The 25,381-nt window shown below is 40.2% G+C and overlaps 1 protein-coding gene and 1 long non-coding RNA gene across 4 annotated transcripts; one reads left to right on the top strand and one right to left on the bottom strand.

The window, feature by feature from the left end:
• The first annotated feature begins 283 nt into the window (after positions 1-283).
• LOC127221623 (uncharacterized) lies at positions 284-22,553 on the top strand. 2 transcript variants are annotated; one of them, XR_007834457.1, is made up of 4 exons: positions 284-447; positions 2,392-2,475; positions 4,845-5,123; positions 22,459-22,553. It is a non-coding gene; the product is annotated as an uncharacterized LOC127221623 (long non-coding RNA). The 2 variants fall into 2 exon arrangements; XR_007834456.1 differs by lacking the exon at positions 22,459-22,553 and having other exon boundaries at positions 4,845-12,389.
• Oip5 (Opa interacting protein 5) lies at positions 20,465-25,264 on the bottom strand. 2 transcript variants are annotated; one of them, XM_051183673.1, is made up of 6 exons: positions 25,191-25,264; positions 24,948-25,118; positions 24,641-24,707; positions 22,441-22,563; positions 20,897-20,978; positions 20,509-20,605 (listed from the first exon to the last, which is right to left on the bottom strand). In XM_051183673.1, the coding sequence occupies exons 1-6, from the start codon at positions 25,246-25,248 to the stop codon at positions 20,510-20,512; spliced, it is 597 nt and encodes a 198-aa protein (XP_051039630.1). In that variant the 5' UTR covers positions 25,249-25,264; the 3' UTR covers position 20,509. The 2 variants fall into 2 exon arrangements, with proteins under 2 accessions (XP_051039629.1, XP_051039630.1); XM_051183672.1 differs by having other exon boundaries at positions 20,465-20,605; positions 24,948-25,254.
• Between the last annotated feature and the right edge of the window lie 117 nt (positions 25,265-25,381).

Here is a 25,381-nt window from a genome sequence, read left to right as displayed (position 1 = left end):
AGACATTACTAGTAACAGTTTATATTTTAACTTATATTTTAACAGTAGTTTTAAAAACTCATTCTGCCTTGACACACTATCTTACTAAAAAGTGGAACTGCCTCCGTGCGACTTTTTTTTTTTTTTTTAACTCAAGTGAATTACAGTTACCCTTTCAATCGCTAACTTCACCTGAATAATATAAGCTCCAACGACAGCAAAAAAAAAAAAAAAAGCGTGCTGATTGATGAGGCTTCCAGCCAATCTGCGACGGAAGGTGAGCGCGCGAGCAAGGTTCTGTCCAATCAGCACTCGAAGGTGGGGCGGGACCTTTCGCGCCTCCGCCCCGGGGTTGGCGGACTGGAGAAGGAGCGAAGATGGCGGAGTGAGGCGTTCCCCGGGCAGCTGGCCTCCGGGCCCGGGCGGGCCTCCCGCGAGAGGCGGAGTACTTCTGCTGCACCGTGTGAGGTGAGCTGGGAAGGTCGTCCGTTCATCGGGCGACGAGCAGCCGGTGTGGCGGCGTGGAATGGGACGGGATGGCCACGAACCTAATGCGGGAGCCGGCGGGGCCTGGGCCAGACAGACTTGCCTTGCGCCGCCTCCTGGTATGTGGCCACGTCCTTCCCTAACCCGCGCTCCACGCCCTTCTCCGTGCCCTTCGCTTTGGCCCCCGTGTGCTTTACCTTAGTCCTCCACGATTGCCCTCGCGCGGTCTGTACCTGGAAGCCGCTGTGTGCATCACCCATTTATTTTTCTAAGAATATCTCCGTATCGTTTTTAACATCCACAGTGACCTGTTACCGAAAGCGTCATCAGTCAAGGTAACAATGAGGCCTGTTGCAGCTCTGGGTGTTTCGTGTCCCCGTGCGTTGACCTTGAGATTTACGGTAACTGGCTCCCCCTGGTATTTTCATAAGAGAATGTGGATTACAGATAGACTCTTGCAACCTTTATCTCATGACTCGCACCCGCCAAACTTTTATGACCATAGTAAGCAGAGCGATGTCCTTCCTTATAATGCCCTTATGGCGCATTAATTTCGGCTGACAGGTCTCAGTGGAATTCACCGTTGTTGATTTCTTGCCCAGAATTAAGAAAAACGGTTTACGATGCTTTTTAATTTTTTTAAAAAATTTATTAAGAACAATAGTTTTGGAAATTCTGTTAGAATATCATTTCGGTAGCTGATGTGAATACAAAGTATTAGTACTGTCAGACATTTGTATTTGGTTCTTATTTAATTTTATGAGGCATTTCTTTGTAATTTGGAGCCCCTATATTGGGTGTCAGTTCAATTCTAGGCATGTCTGCGTTTCTGATTTCTGAATTGCAGAGGCATATACCTAGTGCACAGATCTAGAATATATCTGTCAAACACTTGTCTCAAAAATAAATGGCACGGCTGTGATGGCGTACACCTTTGATCCCAGCACTTGGGAGGCAGAGGCAAATGGATCTCTGAGTTCAAGGCCACCCTGGTTTACAAAAAAGTTCCAAGACAGCCAGGACCACATAGAGAAACCCTGGCAAACCAAAAGACAAACAACAGACAAACTGGCACTTTCGTGGGAGCTAGATCAGATGGAAGTATCATATGTTAATGAATGTTTTTGATAGCTTATATGTTTTTTGTTAGCCCTTTAGCAGAACTAATAGAAAGAAACACTTAGAAAAAACAAAAAAAACAAAAAAGCCCTCCCCTTTGGCAGGAGTAATTTTTTTAAAATCTGATCCTCAAGAAGAAAAAAAAAAATATGAGCCAGGGGAAAGGACTATAACACTCTTCCCCATCTTAAAACGGAAGGTGTATGCAATTACACTTTTTTCCCCTCCAGAAAGAATGTACAATAACTGTAAATTTTAAGAGGACAATGTTGCATAAATGCTTTAGAACCACTATAATGATGTTTTTAAACATTAGTAGACAGAAAGTGACTTTGATTGGTCTTTTAGAATGCTTATGAGTGCTTTTTCTTAGAATGGTTAGGTTGGAATATCTTTGCATTATAATAATTGTAGTATTAGTAAAGGATATGGATATCTTTGCTTTGGTGGTTTGAATGAGAATGGCCCCATTGACCCTTATGTTTGAATGCTTGGTCCCAAGTTAGAGGAACTGTTTGGGAAGGTCTAGGAAGACTGGTCTTATTAAAGGTGTGTATTACTAGGGTCAGGCTTTGAGAGGCCAAAAGACCCAGAGTTATTCCTGTCAGGTCTCTCTCTGCCTCCTACTTATTTGAGATGTGAGTTCACCTGTTCCTGCCACCATGCTTTTTCTACTCTGCCATCATGGACTCTAACCCTCTGAAACTGTAAGCCCCATTAAATGATTTCTTTTATGGATTGCATTGGTCATATCACAGCAATAAAAAGAAGCTAAGACACTTATCGTTCTATTCTTTTCATTTTCAGGAATCTTAGCACACAGGATGAATATTTTCATGACCTTAGGTGCTTTTATATTCAGCTCAGAATTCAGAACTCAGGACTTGGCAAGTAAGTAGTAATGGGATAATCATTCTAAAATCTGTTATAGCAGCTTGAAAAGGGCTCCATAGAATTAAAATACTAAACCATTAACTTCAGCAAAAGATGAATATAAAAATGACTACAAGCCAGACACCATGGCACATGCCCTTTATTTCACAGCATTTGGGATTTGGGAAACAGTAGTGAGGATTGATGTTTGAAACTAATCTGGGCTATATAGCAAGACATTTGTTTTAATAAATAAAACCCAAAGACTAGCCAGGTGGTGGTAACGAATACCTTTAATCCAAGCACTTGGGAGGCAGGAGCAGGCCATCTCTGAGCTCAAGGCCATCCTGGTGTACAGAACATGTTCCAGAGTACAAAGAGAAACTCTGACTCAGAATAAATAAACCAAAACCAAAAGACCTAGTCATAGATAATTATTATCTATCCAGTATGTGTATGTATGTACAAACTTGTATACGTATGATCACACTACTGGCTTCTATTTTGTATTTTAATCAAAGCAGGATCAAAACCAGGACCTTCGTGTTGCATGCCTTTGGTCCAGGCACTGGGGAGGCAAAGGCAGACAGATCTCTGTGAGTTCAAGGCCAGTCTGCTCTACCTCGAGAGTTGGAGAAGACTATACAGTGAGACAAACAACTTCACCTCAAAAACAATACAGTAATTAAAAGGCTGAAGCAAGAAAAATTGGAATTTCAAGGCCAGGCTGGCTTACAGAGACATATCCTATCATAATACAACCAGCCAGCTAACCAACTAAAACCACTGTAGGGCCTAGAGAGATGCCTCAGTGGTTAAAAAGCACCCAGTGTTCTTTCAGGGACCTCCAGATTCAGTCCTAGCACCCACATGACATCCAACACCCTTTTCTGACTTGATGGACACCAGGCATACATGTGGCGTGCATGCACAGTTAAAACACTCAAACATAAGTAAGTAAATAATATTAAAAACTGAAGACGGGTTGATGATGTGCTTAGAGTGCAAGGTCCTGGGGTTTGGTTTGGTGTTTTTTATTTATTTATTTTTGTTTGTTGGTTGGTTGGTTTTGGTTTTTCAAGACAGAGCCCTGGCTGTCCTGGAACTCGATCTGTAGGCTAGACTGGCCTTGAACTTAGAGCCTCTGCCTCCAGAGTGCTGGGATTAAAGTCATGTGCCACCACCACCCAGCCTAACTCATTTTATAAGTACAGTAGTCATTGGATGAAGGATCCACTATGCTCTAGTTTCTTCTCAACTGGTTTTACCTGTTATGACCTTATTTCCAAGTAATGTCATAGTCTCATTCTAAACTCAGGATTTCAACATAGGAATTTTGGCAGGACACTGAATTAACCTGTGATACCCACTTAAATACACTAATTGTATTATGAAAATCATTCAGTGTACAACCAGTCAGACCTTAACTTTGTATACTATTTATGTGAAGTAATTAAAGTAAAAAGAATTCTAGTAATAGTCAAAATCATGGGCTGGCACAGAGACCAGGGCATTTGACAAACTAACGTGGCAACCTCATGTCAGGGTTTTAATGAGCCACATGTGGTGGTGATGGTGGGTGCCTTTAATTCTAAGAGAGCCAGGCTTATCTTTGAGGCCTGCCTGTTCTACACAGCAAGTTCCAGGACAGCCAGGGCTGCATAGATCCACCCTGATGTAAAAAACAAAAATGTGGTTTCCAGGACATGCAAGAAAGGAAGAATAAAAAAAAATCTTTTGTTTTGAGACTTGTCTCACTTTGTAGCTCAGACTGACCTCACCTCATTGTGTAGCTCAGGTTGGCCTCGGATTTAATAGCAGTCCTCTTGCTGGGCGTTGGTGGCACATTTCTTTAATCCCAGCACTCTGGAGGCAGAGGCAGGCAGATTTCTGTGAGTCCAAGGCCAGCCTGGTCTACAGAGTTTGTTCCAAGACATCCAAGACTCAAAAAACCAAAACCAAACCAAAAACCACAAAAAAACAAAACACATTTTTTTTTTTTTAAAGGTTTACCTATGTGTATGGATGTTTTTTCTACACGTGAGTGTACCCTGTGTTATGATCCACCATCTGGTTGCTGGGAACTGAACTGGGTCCTCTGCAAGCACAAGTGTTCTTAACTGCTAGCCATCTCCAGCCTCACAAGGTTTCTTTTTGAGGGATAGAAAAGATGTCATTGGCTTATGGCATGGTCTCACTATCTACCTCAGTCTGGCTTTGAACTCTGTAATCCCTGTGCCTCAGCCTCAGTACTACAGGCTACAAGTGAACACAGCAAATAATTGTGTGCACCTGTGTGTACGTTTTAAATATTGATTTTTAAAAGTAAGCTTACATGGGAGTCTCTGTCCTAATCTTCCTATTTTAAATTTGATTTGTTTTTCCAGGAATCTCTGTGCTGTCTTCTCAGTGGAGCACCCTGGTTCTTTCATGCAGCTGCTTTCCTTGGTGAAATGCAGATGGCTTTCTACAGGCACTTCCATGGTGTGGAAGGAAGAGACTCCTTTCCTTTACTTCACCTCAGATCGGCACAGAGAAGCTGGAGGATGCAGCTATCTGCTGACTTCAGGAAGAAAAAAACCAACTGGCAAGGATCTTCTGCTGCAATTTGCTTCCTTAGAAAGACACCGTTTGCAAGTGAAAGGAAAATGTTAAAGTGGAAACAGGTGCTTAGATTGTGCATTGAGAATTCTTCCTTTTAAAAGCTGCAAACAACAAACTATACAAATACCACGTATGGATGACTTCAGGTTTTGTTTTGTTTTTTTAAGTCTGCCAATTTTAACACTATTATAAGCACAGTTGACACTGCAATGGTAAATTCCAAATATTCGTTATAATTTGAGGTGAAAGAAACATTATCTAAATCCTGGCTCACCCTTTGACAGATTTCCTGGGCAAAAACAAATCTTTAGTATGATAAAAGCAAAAGGCAAGAAAGAATATCAGTGTTGATTTCACATGAAAGTGAAACCATTGCAGTTTGTGTGCAGAGTCACATTTTTATATGGATAACTCCACTTTTTTTGTTTTTTGTTTGAATACGATTTTTCTCTTGGAGAAGAAAGCTGTGGTTTTATGAGGAGGCTTTGGACAGTTTGATGGTCTTGAGTGTTTGGGTTTTGTCTCTATTGCTTTGGGCTTTTTATCCTCCTCAGGAAGGACCAGCTAGTCTATAGCTAGTTGATAGTGGGAAGAGAATATGCTGGGGTGAGTCTTGCCTTACACTGCCAGCACTTGGGAGACTGAGGCAGGAAGATCAGAAGTTCAGGTTCAACTTGAGCCACATGGTGAAACTATCTCAAAAACAGCAGAAAAAAAAAAAAAAAGTAGCCCAGTAACACCACTCTTGTTTTTCTGTGTGTGTGTGTGTGTGTGTGTGTGTGTAATAGAATGTAGCACATGAAACTTTGGTTTTCCTTGTGGCTGTGGCTGGAAAGTTGAATATGTTATGTGATGGACCCTATATCGTAACTTGCCTTCAACTTTGGACATACAGGAGTGAAGGAAAAAATAACTGGGCATATAAATCCTTTTTTCTAAGTCATCTGACTTTTCAGCATTTTTACATTATGTACTTGCATTTTTTATAAAAGCATAAATAACTTTTCCTTCATCCCAAGATGGGTACTTGGACATTTATTTTTCTAGGTGATAATGTAATGTAAGGACGAAATTCTGGAACTCAGGTAAATTTTCCCAGTTTGAATTGAACTTCCTTACCATAGAATGGACCTCAGAAGCAATGTTCCTAGTGCTGTGGTCAATCAACCCTATCTACTCTTGGAAGAAATTCAGGATCTGAACAAAACTTCAAATAAGAAAAGTGGGTCCAATAAGCAGTGTGGATCTTGTTACCAGTTACTGTATATTTAAATGATATTCAGGTTCGGAGGTGGGGAGACCTCAAGATAGTTCCAAGAAATGATGCATGTTCATTTTTTTCCTTTAATTAACAGTTACGAGGAACCATTGTGAAAACCTCTCTTTGTTTCCAAATCAAGAGAAGTCTATTTTATGTGATGCCAGGCTTTTACAAGAGAGGGAACTGTTGTTTGCAATGGTTTCCAGTAGAGAAGGAATTTTAAGCTTGCTAGATGAGTTAGGAGCAGGTGCTGTTGGAGCTGATTTCTGGAACCGTTTCCCAGTGCTATGAATTTGAGTCATAGAAAGGATCATAATTTGGAAATTTGAATATTCTAATGCTTAGTCAGATTGGGCAACAAATTTAAATTTATACTAAAAGTTTTTTTTCATGAAATACTTATAGTCTTTTAATGAGAGCAAATAATGATAAAACACTAGAAAAATAAGGAATTAAATTTAACCTAAATTGCTGGGCTTGATAGCCCACACCTGTAACCACTGCATTTTGGAGGCTGAGGCAGGAACATTGGCCACAAGATCAAGCCCAACCTGAATGACAGACCCTGTCTCAAAATGAAACAAAAATATGACCCAAATTTTTCTCTTTAAGTACCCCAGCCATTTAACATTTTCATTTAGAAGGCAGTGGAAGCCAATTGGTGACCTGTTCCTGCACCTTACTTGGGCAACTTAATGAGGTAAGGCTCTTGGGCAGGGCTGTCACCACCAAGGAGGTGTCACCTTTTGCTCCAAATGCTTCAGGTTTGTAGCTTAAACCTTCAAGTGTTGATTGCCCTTGGTCAAAGATGCTCCTGTGTCTTGCATTGTTAGCGCCAGATGACATTTCATAGCCTGGGGACATTCCAGCTGTAGTTGCCTGGTGTGTGGTACGTTTTCATTTTATAGTCTTGTTGGGTTTTCTTAATAGCAGCAAAAACTACCATTTTAGAGCTGTGCTTCCACATGTAGCCACGCCTCCTCCCTTCTCTGCAAAAGCTGGCAGTTTTTCTTTTGAAGTTACTAAACAAAAACGGGATATGTGCAATATAAATATATATATATATGTATATTTTAATACTTGTGGACAAGTGTTACAAGTTGTTTAAGAACAACAAAATCACCAATGTCTTCCATTTTGAGATGTGTATAGTTTTGTAAGCAGTAGTGCTTGGTAGCATATTGTAGTGCCATGTTAGGGGTTAGTGCATGAATTTAGCATAACTTTAAACTTCAGGATGAAATATTGATAATAACAGTAGTGTAAAAAGAGTGGAAAATCCTAGACCTTTACTTTTTGTGTATGAATCTGTGACATCCTCCCTGGGGATAGGCGATAAAGGCCAAAACAACTAATGTCTGAACAGAAAGTGGGTTCACATTGAGAAACATTGTGCTTGGGGAAATGTTAGCCTTTCACAAGGTAGCTAGAAATAGCTGCCTTTGTAGCTTTTCAGTCCTCAAAGCAAGGCCTCATTTCATGGTATGTCTTGCCCTCTTAGTTTGAAACTAGCTTGTTCTTATATTGTCTTTGTAGTGTATGTCTTGGGTTCATTTTCCCTATTTTATGTCCAGAGAATTATTTTCTGTTTTGCATGTCTGAGATGCTATGCTAATTGCTTTGGAACATTTAATCTCTGGCCATTTCCTTTCCTGTTTTCAGCACGAGTGCTAATTGCACAACCTTTTTAGTAGTTTGGAGTCTCCTGTACTCTAGGCATTTTTCTGCTTTCCTTATGGAAATAAAGTAGTTGCTTTGTTTTGAAAAAGAAAGTTTTATGTAAAATTAAATTCCTACCTCTAAAAGCTGCCTAGGGAACTTGGAAGGAACAGTTTTATGGAGTGTTGTGGAGTTTGGGGGTTTATTTTTTTATTTTTTTATTTTTTTTTTTTTTTTTTTTTTTTTTGTTGTTGTTGTTGTTTTAATTTTAGAATTAGAGTCCTGCCAGGTGAGGTGGTGTATACTGTAATCAAAGCATTTGGAAAGCTGAGGCAGGAAGATCAGGGGTTCAAAGTTATCCTTTGTTACATAGTGAGCTGGAAGTCAACCTGAGCTACATGAGATCCTGTCTCCAAAAACCGAAAGGAGAGTCTAGGACTTATTAATATGTATTACATTAGTATGATAGAAAATGTAAAACTGTGTTTAATGTGACTTTTCCCACACAAACTAGGCAGGGACCCAGCAATAGATCCCTGTAGGATATCAAGTAGGTGGTTAGCACCTGGGTGAATCTGCTTCTGAAAAGCATTTTAAGAAACAAAGGGAAAAAAAAACTTGAAAAAGTAATGCATATAAAGTAGCACAGTATATAGGAAAAGATATTTCCTATTGCAAAAATTAAAAGCCATAAATGAACTAAATATGTTAAAGAGGTGGAATTTAGTAGCAATAACAGTTTCGCATGTATAGTAAATTGTGTTCACAAAGTTGTATGGTTGAGTGATTACTATTTGAGATTGTGAGCCTCTGCAGTCTTTTACAGAGTCCACAAAAGGAAAATACATCCTAGGTTAAAAAGCATTTAAACTATGAATGTATATGAATATATCTGCGTGAAAAATACCAACTTTCATATATGTGTTAAAGACTATTTTGTTTCCCCAGAGTTTACAGCTGTTAAATCTTTCTAGTGCTTAACCTGGAAACAAATGTACTTATATATTCCCAGTGAAGCCAACATGTAGGGGTCTTGCTTAAATTGTTCTTATTAATAGTCATTTATTGTGTAGAATAATGTATGCTTTGTAACTGTTGTTCATTGGTTTCCTGGCTACTTTTTCAAAACGAAAAATCTGTTTTTGTGTGTGATTGGTGTGTCTGGGGGGTGGGGAAGGGAGCCTCAAGAACTTGCTGGCTTTTCCTTGTATTTAGATCAAGGAAGTTAGGAATTAAAGGTAAACAAAATGACTGGGCAGTACTGGGTCTGGGGGTTATCTGTATGTCTGATCCATGTATATGATGAAGCTCATTCCTTTCTTGATCTGAGGAATCACACAGCTCACATCAGAATATCAGAGTAGGACTGGGGTGAGTCCTCGATTCCCTTTACCTCATGTCCATTGTAGCCACTTGGACATCTGAAAAGATCTGGGTCTGTGCTCCTTTATTTTCCCAGGGGGAAAAAAAATAAGAGTAGTTTTGTAGATCTCAGACTCTCTAATGAGTTATTTTATTACAAACATAAGGGTAGGGAAAAGGCTATACTGAGTGTAGTTTATATTTAAATGTCCTGTGATGTCCATGTTAGGGTTTGAGACAACCAAGCAATATTCAGACATCTGCATGATCATGGACACATGACTAACTAACTTATATCAGAGATTACCCTTAACAGCTGTGTTTATGGTTCTAAGTGTAAAACTATGCTACGAGATTTTGTGGTTAATTAGCATTCATTCTTCCTGTAATCTCTTGTTTACTCTTTGTGTACCTGTGATATGCAAAATATGAAGAGACCCCCCCCCTAGCCTTCAGGAGTTTACATTCTCATGGTGCTGTAAGTGCAGGCAAACTGTCTCTAGTTTATTTAGAACATTGCTTTGCTATTAATTATACCATTTTGGAAGAGCCCCTTAGCCAAGAGTTTTAAAATTCAGAGGGCTATGCTAAATTTCAGGGCATTACTGTTTGAGTTTACATTGTTGTAGCTCTGCTCCTTAACTTTCCCCAGGGAGCTGTTCATTAATGTGAATCAGAAAAGAAACCATTCTGCCTGTGTATCCTCACCACCCATACAGCTCTCAGTAAGTGGCCAAGGAAACTTACTGCTCCATAGACAGTCACCTCAGTTCCTTTTTCCCAGGGCTTTAAATTTATTCTTTACCCTCAAAGGGCCAGGATTTCTAGCTAAGTCTTTTAGAATTAAATAGAAGTTTTAAGTTTAACCTTTTTTATATGACTTGTTTCTGTTTTGAAGCAGCATTGTAGTAGATACAGTGTTCCTGACTGCATCTCTTAGAAATTTGACTGAAACATTTAGTTGAAGTTTTGCATGTATCATTGCTTTTTCCTACAGTTCTGAATCAAAGGGTTTGCATGTTTATTAAAACCAGGCCTGGTTGAAAGTATAAGCAATAGTAGCAGGCCCATAACTGACTCTAGAATGCTAACATTCTAATGCATGGTTGAAATTTCTCATTATTAGGTAGTTACTAGTAATTTTCTATATGCATTTATTAATAATGAAGCAATAGATAAACCAATAGCTTGATTTTTATTGTTTGAATTAGCTTTATCTTCTAATTAAAGATTGTCTTCCATTGAAAAATGGGAAGTACAAGATAAGCAAGGGGCAACCACAAGACATTCATACTGTTAGGAATACAGCAAGCAGTGCTCACTCTGTTTCCTAGCTCTATTTGTAACCAAGCATGTTTGCAAATAAAAGATAATCTAAGCATGTTGAATAAGCTGCTATAATCAGTGCAGGGTTTCAGAAGAGTTGAGAAATAGCCTAAGTAGGGTCATCTTAATTCAGAAATAAGTGTTCAGTTTTCAGAACAACTAGCTGCAGGGTTTGTTTGATTAGTTTTATGTAGACTAAGGTTGGGGTTTGTTAAAACTATAGATTAAGCCAGATGCATGCTCTGCAGTCCCTGAACAGGCAGAAGCCAGACTGGGTGCCATAGCTAGACTTTTTCCACAGATAACAAATTAGTATCTTGGAGATGTGTGGCAAAGTGTGCACATGCTCCGTTTTTCAGTGATGGGGTATCTGTTGCAGAGTTACAGAAATTCTGCCGTTGCTGTTTTGATTGTGCTTGTTGCTGTATTTATAACTGTTGAGCAAGAGTTTTACTTTAAATGAGTCGGTCAAAATGTGGATCTTGCCTAAAACTTTTGATTCCTGATGAACAGAAAAAGTTTCTCTTCTTCCAAAAAAGACATTTATTTGGGTGAACAAACATTGGTTTGTTATACTAGTGAAGGGAGCAGAAGTATAATCTAGTGGCAGAGCATTTACCTGAGAAAATAGGTTCAGTTGCCAGCACTACCAAAAGGACCATGGTTAGTAGAGTAAGAATTTCTTACAATTTCTTGACTTGGAAATGATCCAAGTAACAAATAGCTTTGACAGTTAATGAGAAGTATTTATAATGTGTGAAAGACCTAAAGAAGAATTCAAGTAAAACTGTTTCACTGGGTTTAATTCAGTTTACATGTCATATGATGGGGAAATAGTTTGAAATTTAACTTTTGTTGTGGTGCTTTGCAATGGATGTCACCTAGAATGCTAACTTCATCGTTCAGAACTGAATTAGAGTTGCCAGTGTGGTGTTTGCTTCCTGCCGAAATCCAGGAATTAAGGTTTGTGATGTATCCCAGATACAAATGATCTTTGCCACTTTGTGATATTCTTCCAGCCAATAAAGTGAACGGTCATTCATTCTTAGTCTACTAAAATCAATTAAAACAGGTCACACAGGAAAATTAAATGTATATATGGTAGAGCTCAGACTTATAAATGCCTTTAAAGTCAGAATATAGTTGTGATTACTGATGATTTTCAAAACATTTGACACCTTTGGTAATAGTGTGCTGTGTCTTTAATTTAAATGTGCTCCCCCACCCCTCTTGGGGCACAGCTCTTGAAAAACACTTAGGTCCTGGACCAGTCCTTAGTCCTGACATCCCGTCCTAGGGATCAGACCGGTGTTCTGTCATCAAGTTTCCAGTCTTTAAACGTTTCTAGTCTGGGCATTAACCTTCAACCCACCCAGCCCTATAATGAAAAGGATTAAGAATATCCAAGCAATCTACCTGACAGTGGTGCAGCTTCTGCCTTTGAAGCACAGGTGTTGCTGTTCGATTGCTCTTCCATGTACAGACCATTGTGCCGTTGGTGTGTGAGGCTATGTTACCATGTACCTTCCATTGCGCCATTGGTGTGTGAGGCTATGTTAAAAGCTGCACTGAGTGAAGCACTACATAAGGCAGCTTCCTAATCTATGCATCTTTGGGAGTTTTGAAAAATGTGACTCTTTGGAAAAGGAACTGTTGTGAGAGTTTGGAACTGCACCTGTATGTATATGTTTTTAGCAATAAAGCATGAGCTGAGAATGCACTGACATTTCATTGTGTGCCGTTACTTTGAAATGGGTGATTTCAGATAGTGTAGTTACAATGGGAAAAGAAGCCTGTCTACAGGCCCTTGTTGAAGTGGGTGTTAGGTGTCTTTCTGCTATTGTTTGTCATGGTGAGGGATGAAGGATGTTGAGACAAGGCCACCTTGGCTGGCCTTGAACTCACAGAGATCTCTTGCCTCTGCCCTGTGAGTGCAGGATTGTGTTGCCCAGTGGTAACATAACCATCTGAAGAGAAGGAACGTAATTTATTTCCCTTTTGGGGACCACCTTATGCTCCATCCAAATAAATCCATTCTTGTGGGATAATCTTTGCACACTGTGGAGATGTCTCTGCTAAGGCACCTTCTGAGTGATTTAATAAAGAGCTGAATGGCCAATAGCTAGGCAGGAGAGGATAGACAGGACTTCTGGGGACAGAAACTCCAGGGAAAAATCAGGTGATATTCAACAGCCAGATGCAACAGAAGTATGACATAAGGTAGTGAGGAGAGGTAGCAGGCCACGTGGTAGAACCCAGATAAGGAAACAAGATTAAACTAAGGCCAAGTTTTCATACTTAAGAAGTCTTCGTGTCATTATTTGGGAGCTGGAGGTCCAAAGAAGGACCTGTTACAATCCTCAGTTTCTGTTAGGATTCTAAACAGAATAGTGATAAAACTATTCATTCCAAGGTGGTTTTATTCTTCAGCTAAGACACCAAAAAAGGTAACATACCTGTGTTAAACTTGGCTGTAAGAACAGAGCTGGGCCAAGCTCTCACCGGTGTAAGGCAGAGGGCTACCAGTGACTGGTTTGAAACAAGACTTCCTCAGGGTTGATATTTGCTGTCAGATGTGGTTCCAGATCCTGAGACAAACTAATGACAGCAGTATACCAACCACTGTCCCACTGTCCTCCAGTGTCCTGATTTCTGCTCCTGCAGGCCTATGGATGATCGTTTGGCTTAGACTTCTTTCTGCCCATCTTTTGTACTAAAGGCTGTAAGTTTGCTGCTTCTCCTTTACTCCTTGTTCCTGGTACAGGAGTTTTTATCAGGGAGATGATGCTGAAGCCAAAAAGCACGTTGTTTTTAATATGCACTGGTTTGGTTACTTAAGTTTAACATTAGCCCTTTTCTTTTATTGTGGGTTTTTTTGTTCTGTTTTGTTTTGCTTTTTGTTGTTTTGTTTTGTTTTCCTTTTTGAGACTGGGTTTCTCGGTGGTTTTGGCTTCCTGGAACTCTGTAGATCAGACTGACTTTGAATTCACAGAGATACACCTGCCTCTGCCTCTCAAGTGCTGGGTTAAAGGCATGCACCATCACCAACCTAGCAAAGACTAGCTTAAAAAAGAAAGAAAGAAAGAAAAAGAGTATTGGGCCGTAAGTGCTCAGCGGATAGAGGCATTTGCTGCTAAACCTGCTGACCTTCCCTTATCTTCAGGACCCTGCTTTAGGAAAGACATGACTCCCACAGGTTAACATTGACCTCCACACATGCACACAGAATAAATGTAAAAATAAATTCCAAACAACATAGTGGTGTGTGTCTAATCCTAGCACTTGGGAGGTAGAGGCAGGAGAATCAGTTCAGAGTCTTGACTATGGAACTGGTCTAAAGCCAGCCTGGGATAGGTGACATCTTCGTAAAAAATAAATAAATAAGATTCCTATGATTAAGGGAAACGAAAAGGTGTCCCCCTTGTCAGGAGCGGTCTTTGTGGGGACGCATCGGAGCCAGCTAAGCGGCCCCAAGTCCGTACCTGAGTGGAGGAAGTGTGGATGAGGGAAAGGCTAGCTATAGAAAATAAAGACAGAATAAAGGTCAGAAGGGCAGATCAGTCAATACTGAAATGCCACCTTTTTATTTTTTCACCACCCTTATATACCACAGTATCATGTATGTGGAACAGACTTTTCTTCCTCGCTTATTCTAAGTGTTCAGTAACCACACCTTAGCTCCAACTTCTTGTTTCCAACCTTGAGGTCAGGAGTAGCCACGCCTTTGATCTTTAGGTCTTATGACTTGCTGACAGCTTTGAACTCTCTGCCCTTGAGCCAGGATGGAGTGCAGCCATTTTTATGGGCACCCACACCCCCTACCCTCCAAAGATGTTACAAACTTCAAGATAGGCTGTTGTCAAAAACTAACAAGCTACTGACTGCTAAAAGGAGCAGCGTTTACAGGTCAATTCCACATAATACGTTACAGATAATGGCATCCATACATGTGACATGTGCCTTCCTCAACCTGGTAAGGACATCAGCCTATTTCTGGTGTGTGTATGAGGGGGTGGGTCTGAAAATTCTCTAAAGGGTCAAGTGAATTATAAAACATCCAAGCACTTTGGGTTGGAGAGGGGTAAGACAAGGATAAGAGGGGGTTTCTTTCTAGTCCTGGCTGTCCTGGAACCCCCTCTGTAGACCAGGCTGGTTTTAGTCTTTGAAACCAGTGTTATTTGTTGTTTATAACAAAATCTTAGTCATTTGTTTGATTTTACCAATAAAGGGGGAGCCAGATGCTGGCTGGGGTGAAAGCCTGCTAGCTCAGAAAGGCAGAGAACGCACCCAGCTGAGCCTGCTCCTCAGCTGGCTTCTGAGAAGCCTCTAGCCTTCTCCCGTGATGTCTCAAGTAACTCTCCTCAATGTCCTTCCTCCCTTCTACTTCCTGTGTGTCTGTCTGTCCTCCTGACTCCCTCTTACTCTTGTGTTTTTTTTCTTAATAATCCTATGTCCACTTTCTGTCAACTGGTTACTTGCTCCTCTTGATCTATGGTTGATTTGATTTAATCTTATTTACGGTATTCAAGCAGAAAGCTCTTGGATTAAAAGTGTGTGCTAGGGCTGAGCCACACCAAACAGAACAAAAAACAGGTTTTTCCAGTAAATAACACAATCTCAGGATTTACAATGTGATCAAATATGCTGCAACAGTTATTTGTCTCTAAGTTTTTATTAGCATATACAGTGGCTTTATAATATTTTCACACACACACACACACACACACACACACACACACACACACACACACACACCACAGAGTGTGTTTGGATCTCACATCCTCTTTCCCTTTCCCCCTCCCAAACACTTCCTTTTTTGCCATAGCTCCTCTTCTGTTTTCATGTGTGTGTGGGGGTATAACCCAGTGAGTTTCTTTAGGGTTACTTACAAGAGTATGGGCACTTAACCAGTGTCTACACCACCAAAGAAAATGTCTCTCCTTTGTCAACCATCAATTGTATAAATCCCCAGGGAATGAAGGGCCCTCATGAACCCTATCCCTTCTGTGACAGTGTGGGAACATTTCATGGTATGTGGACAAATGCAGATATTACAGGGCCAATCACGTGACATAATATCATGACACAATTGAGACTGAAATGTAAGACACAGTGCTCCTGTAGCTAACAGACAGTTCTCACTCTAGTTCAGGCTTGCCTTCTGCTCTCAGGCTCAAACATGTTAATATTGTAGGTATGCACCACCACATCTGTGGCAACAGCTGGGTTTTATTGAGCACTTACTATATGCTGAGAATATTCATTACATTAGATCTTCTACTTATGGTTTATTCCAAGTTAGATACAAAGCACTGATTAGTTTAACCCACAGAGGGAACACAAATAAGGAATAGAATAGACTAGACTACTGAGATCTCTGCTGTGCCTGTCCACATTACAAACATGGTGTTCCTCCAGTCATAGACTACACTTGGAGAAACATGACTTGGAGTTTTGTCTATTACAAACAGTGTGTGCCAATTACCTTGTTTTTTCTTGTTATTGGTGGTGTTTTTTGTTAGTCTTCTCCCCCCCCCCCACACACACACACAACTACACAAAGCTGAGGACTGAACCTAGGGCCTTAATTACTTTTGCTGGCAAGCATTCTACCACTTAGCTAAATCCCCAATCCCTATTATAAATGTGACTATGAGCCTTTTGTGCACACACTGGCGTACAACTGCTATATGATTTTCAGTGCAGGTGCCTAGGGATTAAGTTGCTGCTCTGTAGTAGCGATTATAGGTCTTTAGTTTCCATAAGCAATGCCAAACCAGCCTCCAGTTGTACCAAGGCATTACTTGTACAAGTAGCTTACAGGATTCTTTCACATCTTTACATCACAGTGTTTTGATTTTCACCAGTTTGGGTTATTGGTTGTTAGTAGTGAAGTTGGGTACCACATCTCAAGCCTTAGACGGTTTTCTGTAGTGTGGGAACCTTTGCATGCCTGGAATGCAAGTACTCTACATGAGTCATCTCTCCACTCAATGCCTTCTCTAAAAAGCTTGCATATTTTGCCAGTTTTGTAGTTGTTTTGCTTTTTGGAGGCAGGGTTTCTCAGTAGTGTTTTAGAGCCTGTCCTGGCACAAGCAGACCTCGAACTCAGAGAGATTTGCCTGTCTACGCCTCCCGAGTGCTGGGACTAAAGGTGTATACCACCAACACCCGGTTAGATATTTTTCCAGTTTTTAAGTGTTTTTTGTTGTTTTGATATATAGCAGTTGGTCTATAGCTTCTAGATTTTGGACTTTTGTTGTTTATGTGTGACATTTTCTACTATGGCTCTCTTTTTTACTCTATTATTTTAGTTGAAATTCTGTATCTTAAAGTACTGTCATCTTCAATTAATGCTCATCTTAAGAAACTTTCTTCTAGCCGGTTGTTGGTTGCGCACACCTTTAATCCCAGCACTTGGGAGGCAGGCAGATCTCTGTGAGTTCCAGTCCAGCCTGGTCTACAGAGTGAGTGCCAGGACAGGCTCCAAAACAATACAGAGATACTCTGTCTCAAAAAACAAAAAAAAAAAAAAAAAAAAAAAAAGAAGAAGGAAAGAAACTTTCTTCTGCTGTAAGATAATGAAGACTTTCTCCAGGGTTCTGCTTATAAGTTTTCTATTCTCATGTGTAACATGCAGATCTTTACACTACCTGGATTGATTTTCATTTTTTTCTCCCATGGGGGTAACCAGTTCCAGTATTCTTTAATTCATTTAATCCTCACCATAGGTGTGGTTACTGTTTAGTTAACTCAAGTTCACAACTACTAATTAGTAGAACTCAGTCTCAGTCTAAAAGGTTTATTTCTAAAATCTTCTCTCTTCCCAGCATGTGGGTACCAGTGAGACAGCTCAGCAAGTAGAGGCATTTGCCACTAAGCCTCTGATGCCACATGTGAGTCATGGCAAACGTGCCTCTACACAAATGTAAATTTTAAAAAATGATTTATTTTAAAAACATGTATTTATTATGTATACAATGCTCTGCCTGCATATATGTCTGAAGGCCAGAAAAGGGTACCAGATTTCATTACAGATGGTTGTGAACCACCATATGGTTTCTTTTAAAAAGAAACATCTAATTTAGAAATTAAAAAAAAAAGGGGGGGGGGCGGGGAGAGGCAGCAAGCTAGTTCATCAGGAAAAGGAGCTGAGCTATCAGCCAGAGAACCTGCGTTGTACCCTTAGGACTCACAAAGCAGGATAGAACCGGTTGCCTCCTGCTGGCTGTCCTCAGACCTCCATTTTTCGAAAATACATTTCCTGAACACATACGTAAATATATAAAAAAAACACATGCTTCCCGGCTTAATCTGAGTCAGGCTCAAGCATTAAATCCAAAATGGCAAATACTGAAGTTAAAAACAGTTATTAAATTCGAAATGTATGAGGGCTGGAGACATGGCTCCAAGGTTAAGAGCACTGACTGCTCTTCTACAGGACCAGGGTTCAATTCCCAGCATCTGGATGACAGCTCACAGCTGATCTGACACCCTCACACAGGAATACATGTAGGCAAAACACTTGCATAAATTAACTAATTAATAAAAATTTTAAATTTATTTTGTAAAATGTAGATAAGTGGAGTGGTAGAGCTTTCACCTACCATGTGTCAGGTCCCAGCAACCTACACAATGACATAACAGCATTTTAAGCTTTGATAAAGGAAATGTGTTAATGTTAAGGTAAATACATTTACATGTGTTTTAAAAATCCAGTTAAACCTTGTAGCTCACTAGGCACTCAGGAGGATGAGGCAGAATTGCCACTTTGGAGGCCAGTATAGGCTACAGAGTAAGATCTTGTCTCAAAAACGATTCAACGTATTAACTTATTAGGGCCCATTCTATGGGGCTGAAGAGATGCTCAGCAGTTAACATTTACTGCTATTGAGGAGAACTAGGGTTTGGTTTCCAGCATCCATAACTGACTTCAACTCTAGTTCTAGGGGATCTGACAGCCCAACAGGCTTGCAGTGTTCATGTTTAATCTCAGAATCTAGGAGGTGAACGCAGGTGGAGATCTGTTCAAGAGTAGCCTGAGCCACTTTAAAGTGGCCAGGATTACACAAGGAGACCCTGTCCAAAAACAGCAAGACACAAATTGTTTATTATACAATTTATTCAATGTTACTTCTTTTGTTTATTTTGACTTTTGAGACAAGTTTTCTCTATGCAGTCCTGTCATGGAACTCCCTCCAGGCTGGTCTTGAACTCTGAGATACTACCCCTCTGCCTCCCAAGTGCTGGGATTAAAGGAGTACACCATCACTGTCCTGCATACCTATCTATTTTATATAAAGAAAAAATGATTTCTAAGAGCAACACATGGTAGCTTATGCTTATAATTCTATCGCTCAGGAAATGGGAGCAGGTAACGTCTATAAATCAAAGTTACCCTGGCCAACTTAGCAAGTTCCAGGACACCAAAAGCTACATGGAGTTACCTTTTATAAGCTACACAGAGAGAACTTTCAGCACTTGGGAGGTAAATTCATATAGATCTGTGTGAATTCAAGGCCAGCCTGGTCTACAGACCAAGTTCCAGGTCAGCCAGGGCTATACAGAGAAACCCTGTCTCAAAACAAAACAAAAAACCAAAACAAAAAAACCACCAAGCAAGTATTTATCCATATTTATATAAATGGCAAGTAGAAGTACCATCACTATTAAACCTATTTTTTATTCATGGCCAGCTGTGAATCTTTACATCATTGGACACAAGGGATACTGAGTGCTAATTAGTAATTAGTAGTGAAAAATGTTTTCAGAGATAAGCATTATAGACTCAGTATACTATAAAATAAATTGGGTTTCTTTTTCTTTTTTGTTTTTTTTGGTTTGGGAGTGGGTTTTTGTTTGTGTTTGTTGTTTTGTTTGTTTGTTTGGTTTTGAGACAGGGTCTCTGTGTAGCCCTGGCTGTTTTGGAATTTTCATGCTGTAGACCAGGCAGGCCTCAAATTCAGAGATCCACCTGACTCTGCTGCCTGAGTTCTGGCATTAAAGGCAGCTACCACCACCACCTGGCCAAAGTTAACTTTTTTTTTTTTTTTTTTTTTTTTTTTTTTTAAAGCAACAGAGTCACAATTTATTAAGAAAGAAAAAAATACTTCCAATTAAGAATAGATTGGTGAGATGGGGCAAGGCACAGGTCAAAGACATAGTCTAGAACAATTATTTGGGTCAAGTAGGGATTTTGGGACAAGTTTCAGGAAGCTTAGGTTAACCTCAATTCAAAATGTAGCCAAGGATGATCTTGAACTTCTGATCTCCATGCTTTATTTAAAGTGCAGGAATTATAGTCACGTGTCACCACATCTGGCAGTCCTCTCATTCTTAGTGCTATTTAAAAAAATAAAAGAACAGTCAGGTGTGGCCGCCACACCTTTAATCCTAGCACTCTGGAAGCAGAGGCAGGAGGATCCCTGTGAGTTCCAGGACAGCCAGTGAGACCAAGTCTCAGAAACAACACAAAGAAAAGACCAATGTGGACTAGAGAAAGGGATCTGCTCAATGTGGACTAGGGAAAGGGATCTGCTTAATGTGGACTAGGGAAAGGGATCAGCTCAATATGGACTATGGAAAGGGATCAGCTACTCAGAGCTCTCCCAGTCTATGCAGAGTTTAGTTCTCAGCACTCTCCAGCTCCAGTGAGTCCCATCCCCTCCCTCTTCTGTCTTCCATGATCATTAGCATACAAGTGACAAAGACAGACACACACACCCACACACACACACACACCCACAAAGAGATCTTTTTAAAAAGGGGGAAAAAAAAGAAATGACCAAATGGTCCTGTTGTTGAGGATAGGAGGGAGTTCTGTACTAATACCTTGTTTCTTCAGTTTTCTTGGTTAGAATGATCAGGAGTCACATCCTTCAGAGTCTTTATCAGTGAATTTAAACGAGAGTGAATTAGCATTATCTTCTCTTTCAGCTGGGAAGAGACCGATTGAGGATATCTTAAACTCACTCAACCTTCATTTTGCAGGTTATGTTACCAGTTTTAAAATAAAAATGAATCTTAAAAAAAAAAAAAAACAACAACAACAACCAAACACAACACACACTTAAAAATTGCCTATATTAAGGGAAAGGATATAGCTCAGTTCTAGGATGAGCTGGCCTACATAGTTAATATGAGGCCAGGCAAAGTTACAAAGTCAAATCCTGTCTCCAAAAAAGAAAAAAAGTTTTGCATATTAAGTAACTACACCACCAAGTTTACCTCCGCAATCTTTTCTGGTAGAGGCACATTGTGAATATCCATCTCAGATGCACTTACTATGGCCTTTGTTTTTAAGAGATAGCTAGAGAGAAAATATATAAAGGATTAATATCATTAACAAATAGTACCATCAAAGCCTGCCTTAATGGCTCCAAGGATCACAGTATATTTTATTGGAAAAACAAATTCTCAATTAAAACCACAAACTCTACCTCTTACATTTCCCATTCTCAGGGACAAAATTATCTCAAGAAAACTGAAAACAAATCCAGAATGAAACGAATAACTACCATGGGTAAACAAATTCACTAAAGGCTGAGCACAATGTTGACCCCATCTCTTGGGAGACAGAGGAAGATGGGTGTTGGAATCTGAACTCTGGTACTATGACAGAGCTGTAAGTAATTTTAACCTCTGAGCCATTTCTCCAGCCCTTTCAGTTTCTTGTAATAAAACACCTTAAGCCAAATGTTTAATTAGTTAGGAAGATGATGAAGCATTCAATGAAGTCTATGGGAAAAGTAGTAAATGAGGTCAAAGTCATTACTATATTCTTCATCTCAGTAATTTTTCATCAGGTAAGATGGTCTCTGTATCTGAAGTGCAGAAAATAGTTACTCCAAGAGTAGAGCATTCACTTTCCAAGGTCAGCACCAATATCATCTAAAAATATCTCTAGGTCCTTGTGTTTAATATTATCAACTGACATATCTGGGCTGACATAGGAGAAAAGCCTCTATGAGGAACTATCTAGAATAGCACCAACCCATGGGCTAGAGTACTGAACTAAAAATAAAAATGAAAAAGCAAGGGCTGAAGAGATGCCCCAGCATGGTTAAGAGCATTGGCTGCTCTTCCAGAGGACCTGGGTTCAATTCCCAGCACCCACACGGCAGCCCACAACTGTCTGCAACTGCAGTTATACCCTCACATACATACATGCAAAACACATATGCACATAAAAATAAATCATCAGAAAGAGAGAGAACCCGAGAATTAGCATTAATCTCTGCTTCCTGACTGCTGACACAGTAAGACCAGCCACCTCCTCCATGGCTTCCAATGTTGGACTATACCCTTAGTCCCTTCCTTAAGGTCAATTTTGTCAGGTATATTGTCCTGTCACTAGACAAGTTACCAAGACAGCCCTCATTTCAAATTCCTGGGGTAGAAATTCTGATTGGCTTAGTATAAATGTATATATACATTTCTTTGAGGCTGGGTACCATGTAGGCCAAATTCTATACATGAGAAGAGTATGAGATACAGCAGTAAACCAAGTAACCTATAAGACTTTTGCAAAAGCACACCTTCCAGAATATCCCTTAATGAAAGAATACACTTGAATGATTCCATATGACTAGTAAGACATGGTGCAATAAAACATCTAAAGTAATCATATTTATCACAGGATATATTTTGTCTTTATTTAAGATATGTATATAATAATAGTGCCTGGCCTTTTGCATTTTCTTTGGTTATAAACACCTGAGCTTTTGTAGAAAATTTTAAAGACCTTATTTGATAAATAATTATCTACTCACCACACCATTTTATCACAGGAAAGGCAGAAGTGACCTCTCAAGGCAGCCAGAGCAGCATGGGTGGAATACAGATGGAAACCAACAGGAACCCCACAGGAATGACAGAAGAGAAGGTTGTATGTGCTGGTGGGAATGGGAAAAAGCAGAATATAACACAAGGAAAACCCAGAGAAGAAATAAAACCACCCCTCCGATGGCTTGGGCAGGAGGTTCTCAAGTTCAAGCTCACAGGCTTCCAAGGACAGCTGGGCTACAGCAAACTCTTGTCTTAGAGAAACAAAAACAAAGAACATAACTTCTATACTGCCTCTAATCACTTGTACAGTTCATGGTGCCCTACCTTATAAAGAAATCTACTACTGTCCTTAAGATGTTTGGGGTTTTCTGCACCATGCTAAATAGTTACATGAACACTGGAGGACTTAGGCACTTACTTCTAAAACATAAACAATTGTATAGAGCAGGTCAATTCGATTTTAATTTCTATTCATTATAACATTCCATCAATCTGAAAGGCAACAAGACATAATAGCAACAGGCAGTGGAGTGGAATAAAGATTTTCCTCTACTCTTACCCATGTTCTTGAGTGCTGGGACTAAAGGAACCACCATGCTTGGCCAAAGCTTAAAGTATCAATTCACTGTAATCCAATAAAACTTTTAAAAATCATTTACAATATATGTTGTACCATATAAAACAAAGTAATAATCAACTACCAAGTTGAAAGATAGTAAAAAAAAGTATCTTAAGTGTACTAGTAAAAATGATCATTTACCTCAAAAATACAAACAAGCAGATGAGCCAGGAGGTGGTGGCACACACCTTTGATCCCTGCACCCGGGAGGCAGAGGCAGGTCGATCTCTGTGAGTTCAAGGCCAGCCTGGCCTCTCTCTACAGAGTGAGTTCCAGGACAGCCAGGGCTGTTACACAGAGAAACCCTGTCTCAAAAAAATGAACAAACAAAAAAGCAGATGAACACAAGTGAGAAAATCAGGGCTGGAGTGACAGCTTAACAGGTAAAGGTGCTTGCTACCAAGCTTGATGACTTGAGTTTGTCCCTCAGGAGATGCACAACAGGAGAGACTTGACTCCTGAAAGCTGACCTCCACCCTTCACATGTGCACATGGTACATGAATACACACATACACATACTACCCACACACATACACAAACACTAAATGAATAAATAGAAAAAAAACTATTTTTAGATTATAATGTGAAACAGAAATCTTAACTCTATTGTTATATTATTTTTCTTGAACTACTATAAATCAACTCTAGCACCTCATACAAGTTAGGCAAGCACTGTACTTCTGAGCTATTGCACATCTCCAAATACATAATTAAAACTGCTTACCAGGTTTTAAAAGAGGTTTGGTGTAGGTGTCTATACTTGAGAACCAGCACTTGGGAGGCAGAGGCAGAATTGTAAAGTCAAGGCAAAACCATTATTTTACCTATAAATATATTTAAAATGTCACCTCAGGAGCAGTGAGATGACTCAATGGGTAAAGGCACTTGCTGCCAAGCCTGAGGGACTGAGTTAAATTCCCAGGACCAGCATGGTGAAAAGACTCCTTCAAGTTACCTTTGAACCTCAGTATGTATGCCAATCCCCAAGTCTACCCAACCACACACACACACACAATTAACTCATTAAGATTAAAGGCATGAACCAACAGGACTCCTATAAGGATAGGAATGTGTTTTTAGTTTGGCCAAGTGGAATAGAGGTATGGTTACAACTTAGTTTGGTCCCATAAGTACAACAAATTTGCTGAGTACTTTATTTCTATGGGGAAAATATTAGCAAAGGAAGATGAAAATTACTAGCAGTACTCAAACACCAAACATTCCATTGTGTTTCCCCAGCTTCGGGGATTATTACAGAATTAGTTCTGTCATGGTTCATAATATAAACTCCAAGTTAAATAAAAATTTAAATAGCCCTAGTTATCTCACAGGATGTGTTGGTCCTCAGATGTTAAAACCTACACCCGACTCTAATTTTCATTTCATTAATGCCTTGTTGACATGTTTCAAATGCATAAAAGTACTTCATTCAAACATTGTATGGAGAGAATAAACTTTTGTCATAACAAAAATAAAGTTTTCTTCTTGTTTACGACAATTAGGTACTCCTCGGTGTTATTAAATCAGGAACTATAGATGCACCTCAGGAACTCTCCACACGTACCTGCATTTGAGAGAACCTTCAATTCCAACGAGAAAGGGCTCTAACAAAACGACGTTGTTCGTGACTCCTGAAAGACAAACGGGTTTTGAACAGGAAAACATCCCACCAGATTCATCCTGGTCATAAAAATCAAGAAAACGCGTGGTGCTCACACAAAAGCGCAAGTGTTCACACAGAGTTTGATGCCCCGCTCCGGAAAACAAAACCATGCCTCCCTCGGCCAGTTCATTTAGAATCCTACGCGTAGGGAATACCCCTCCTCTGCCCTCGCCTGCCTTTCTCAGACGCCAACCCTCGCCTCACTCACTGGAGAAGGCCACTGCCCCGAGAGACCTCGACAGGTCCCAGGCGAGATGCACGGTGTCGGCGAGCACTGCGTGGCAATGCGCGCAATGGAACACGGCACACCTCTCGGGTTCCAACCACGCAGGCAGCCGCAGGTCGACGGGTGACGCCCCCACCTCAGTCCCGGAAGGACCTAGAGGGGAAGAGCCAGTCACCACCTGAGTGTCCCACTCCATGGAGGTAGTAAAAGAAAAAGGCGTGTCACAAGAGTCACTGCAGGATAGCGACTCGAGGGGCAAGAGGCGCCGCCGCGAGCGAGCCATCTTTTTGAAGCCCGCGCCTCTTTTTTTTTTTTTTTACACTCGCGCCAGGTTCCACCCAAATGAAGTTTCCTGCGTCCTCATTGGACAACATGCCCGAAAGACACGTCCAAAAGCCGTCGAGGGCCTGCGTATT

This window comes from Phodopus roborovskii, unplaced genomic scaffold, assembly GCF_943737965.1.
Source record: "Phodopus roborovskii unplaced genomic scaffold, PHOROB, whole genome shotgun sequence".
NCBI lineage: Eukaryota > Metazoa > Chordata > Mammalia > Rodentia > Cricetidae > Phodopus > Phodopus roborovskii.
Note: the sequence above shows the minus strand (reverse complement) of the source record. Positions and strands in the feature narration are given on the sequence as shown.

Excerpts from the sequence above, each read along its gene's own strand:
- Oip5 (XM_051183672.1), bottom strand. The coding sequence starts at position 25,248 with ATGGCTCGCTCGCGGCGGCGCCTCTTGCCCCTCGAGTCGCTATCCTGC. Across the intron at positions 24,708-24,947 it reads CGGGGCAGTGGCCTTCTCCA|GAGTCACGAACAACGTCGTT; the intron begins GTGAGTGAGGCG and ends TTTGTCTTTCAG. Across the intron at positions 20,979-22,440 it reads TCCTGTGATAAAATGGTGTG|CTATCTCTTAAAAACAAAGG; the intron begins GTGAGTAGATAA and ends TTTTCTCTCTAG.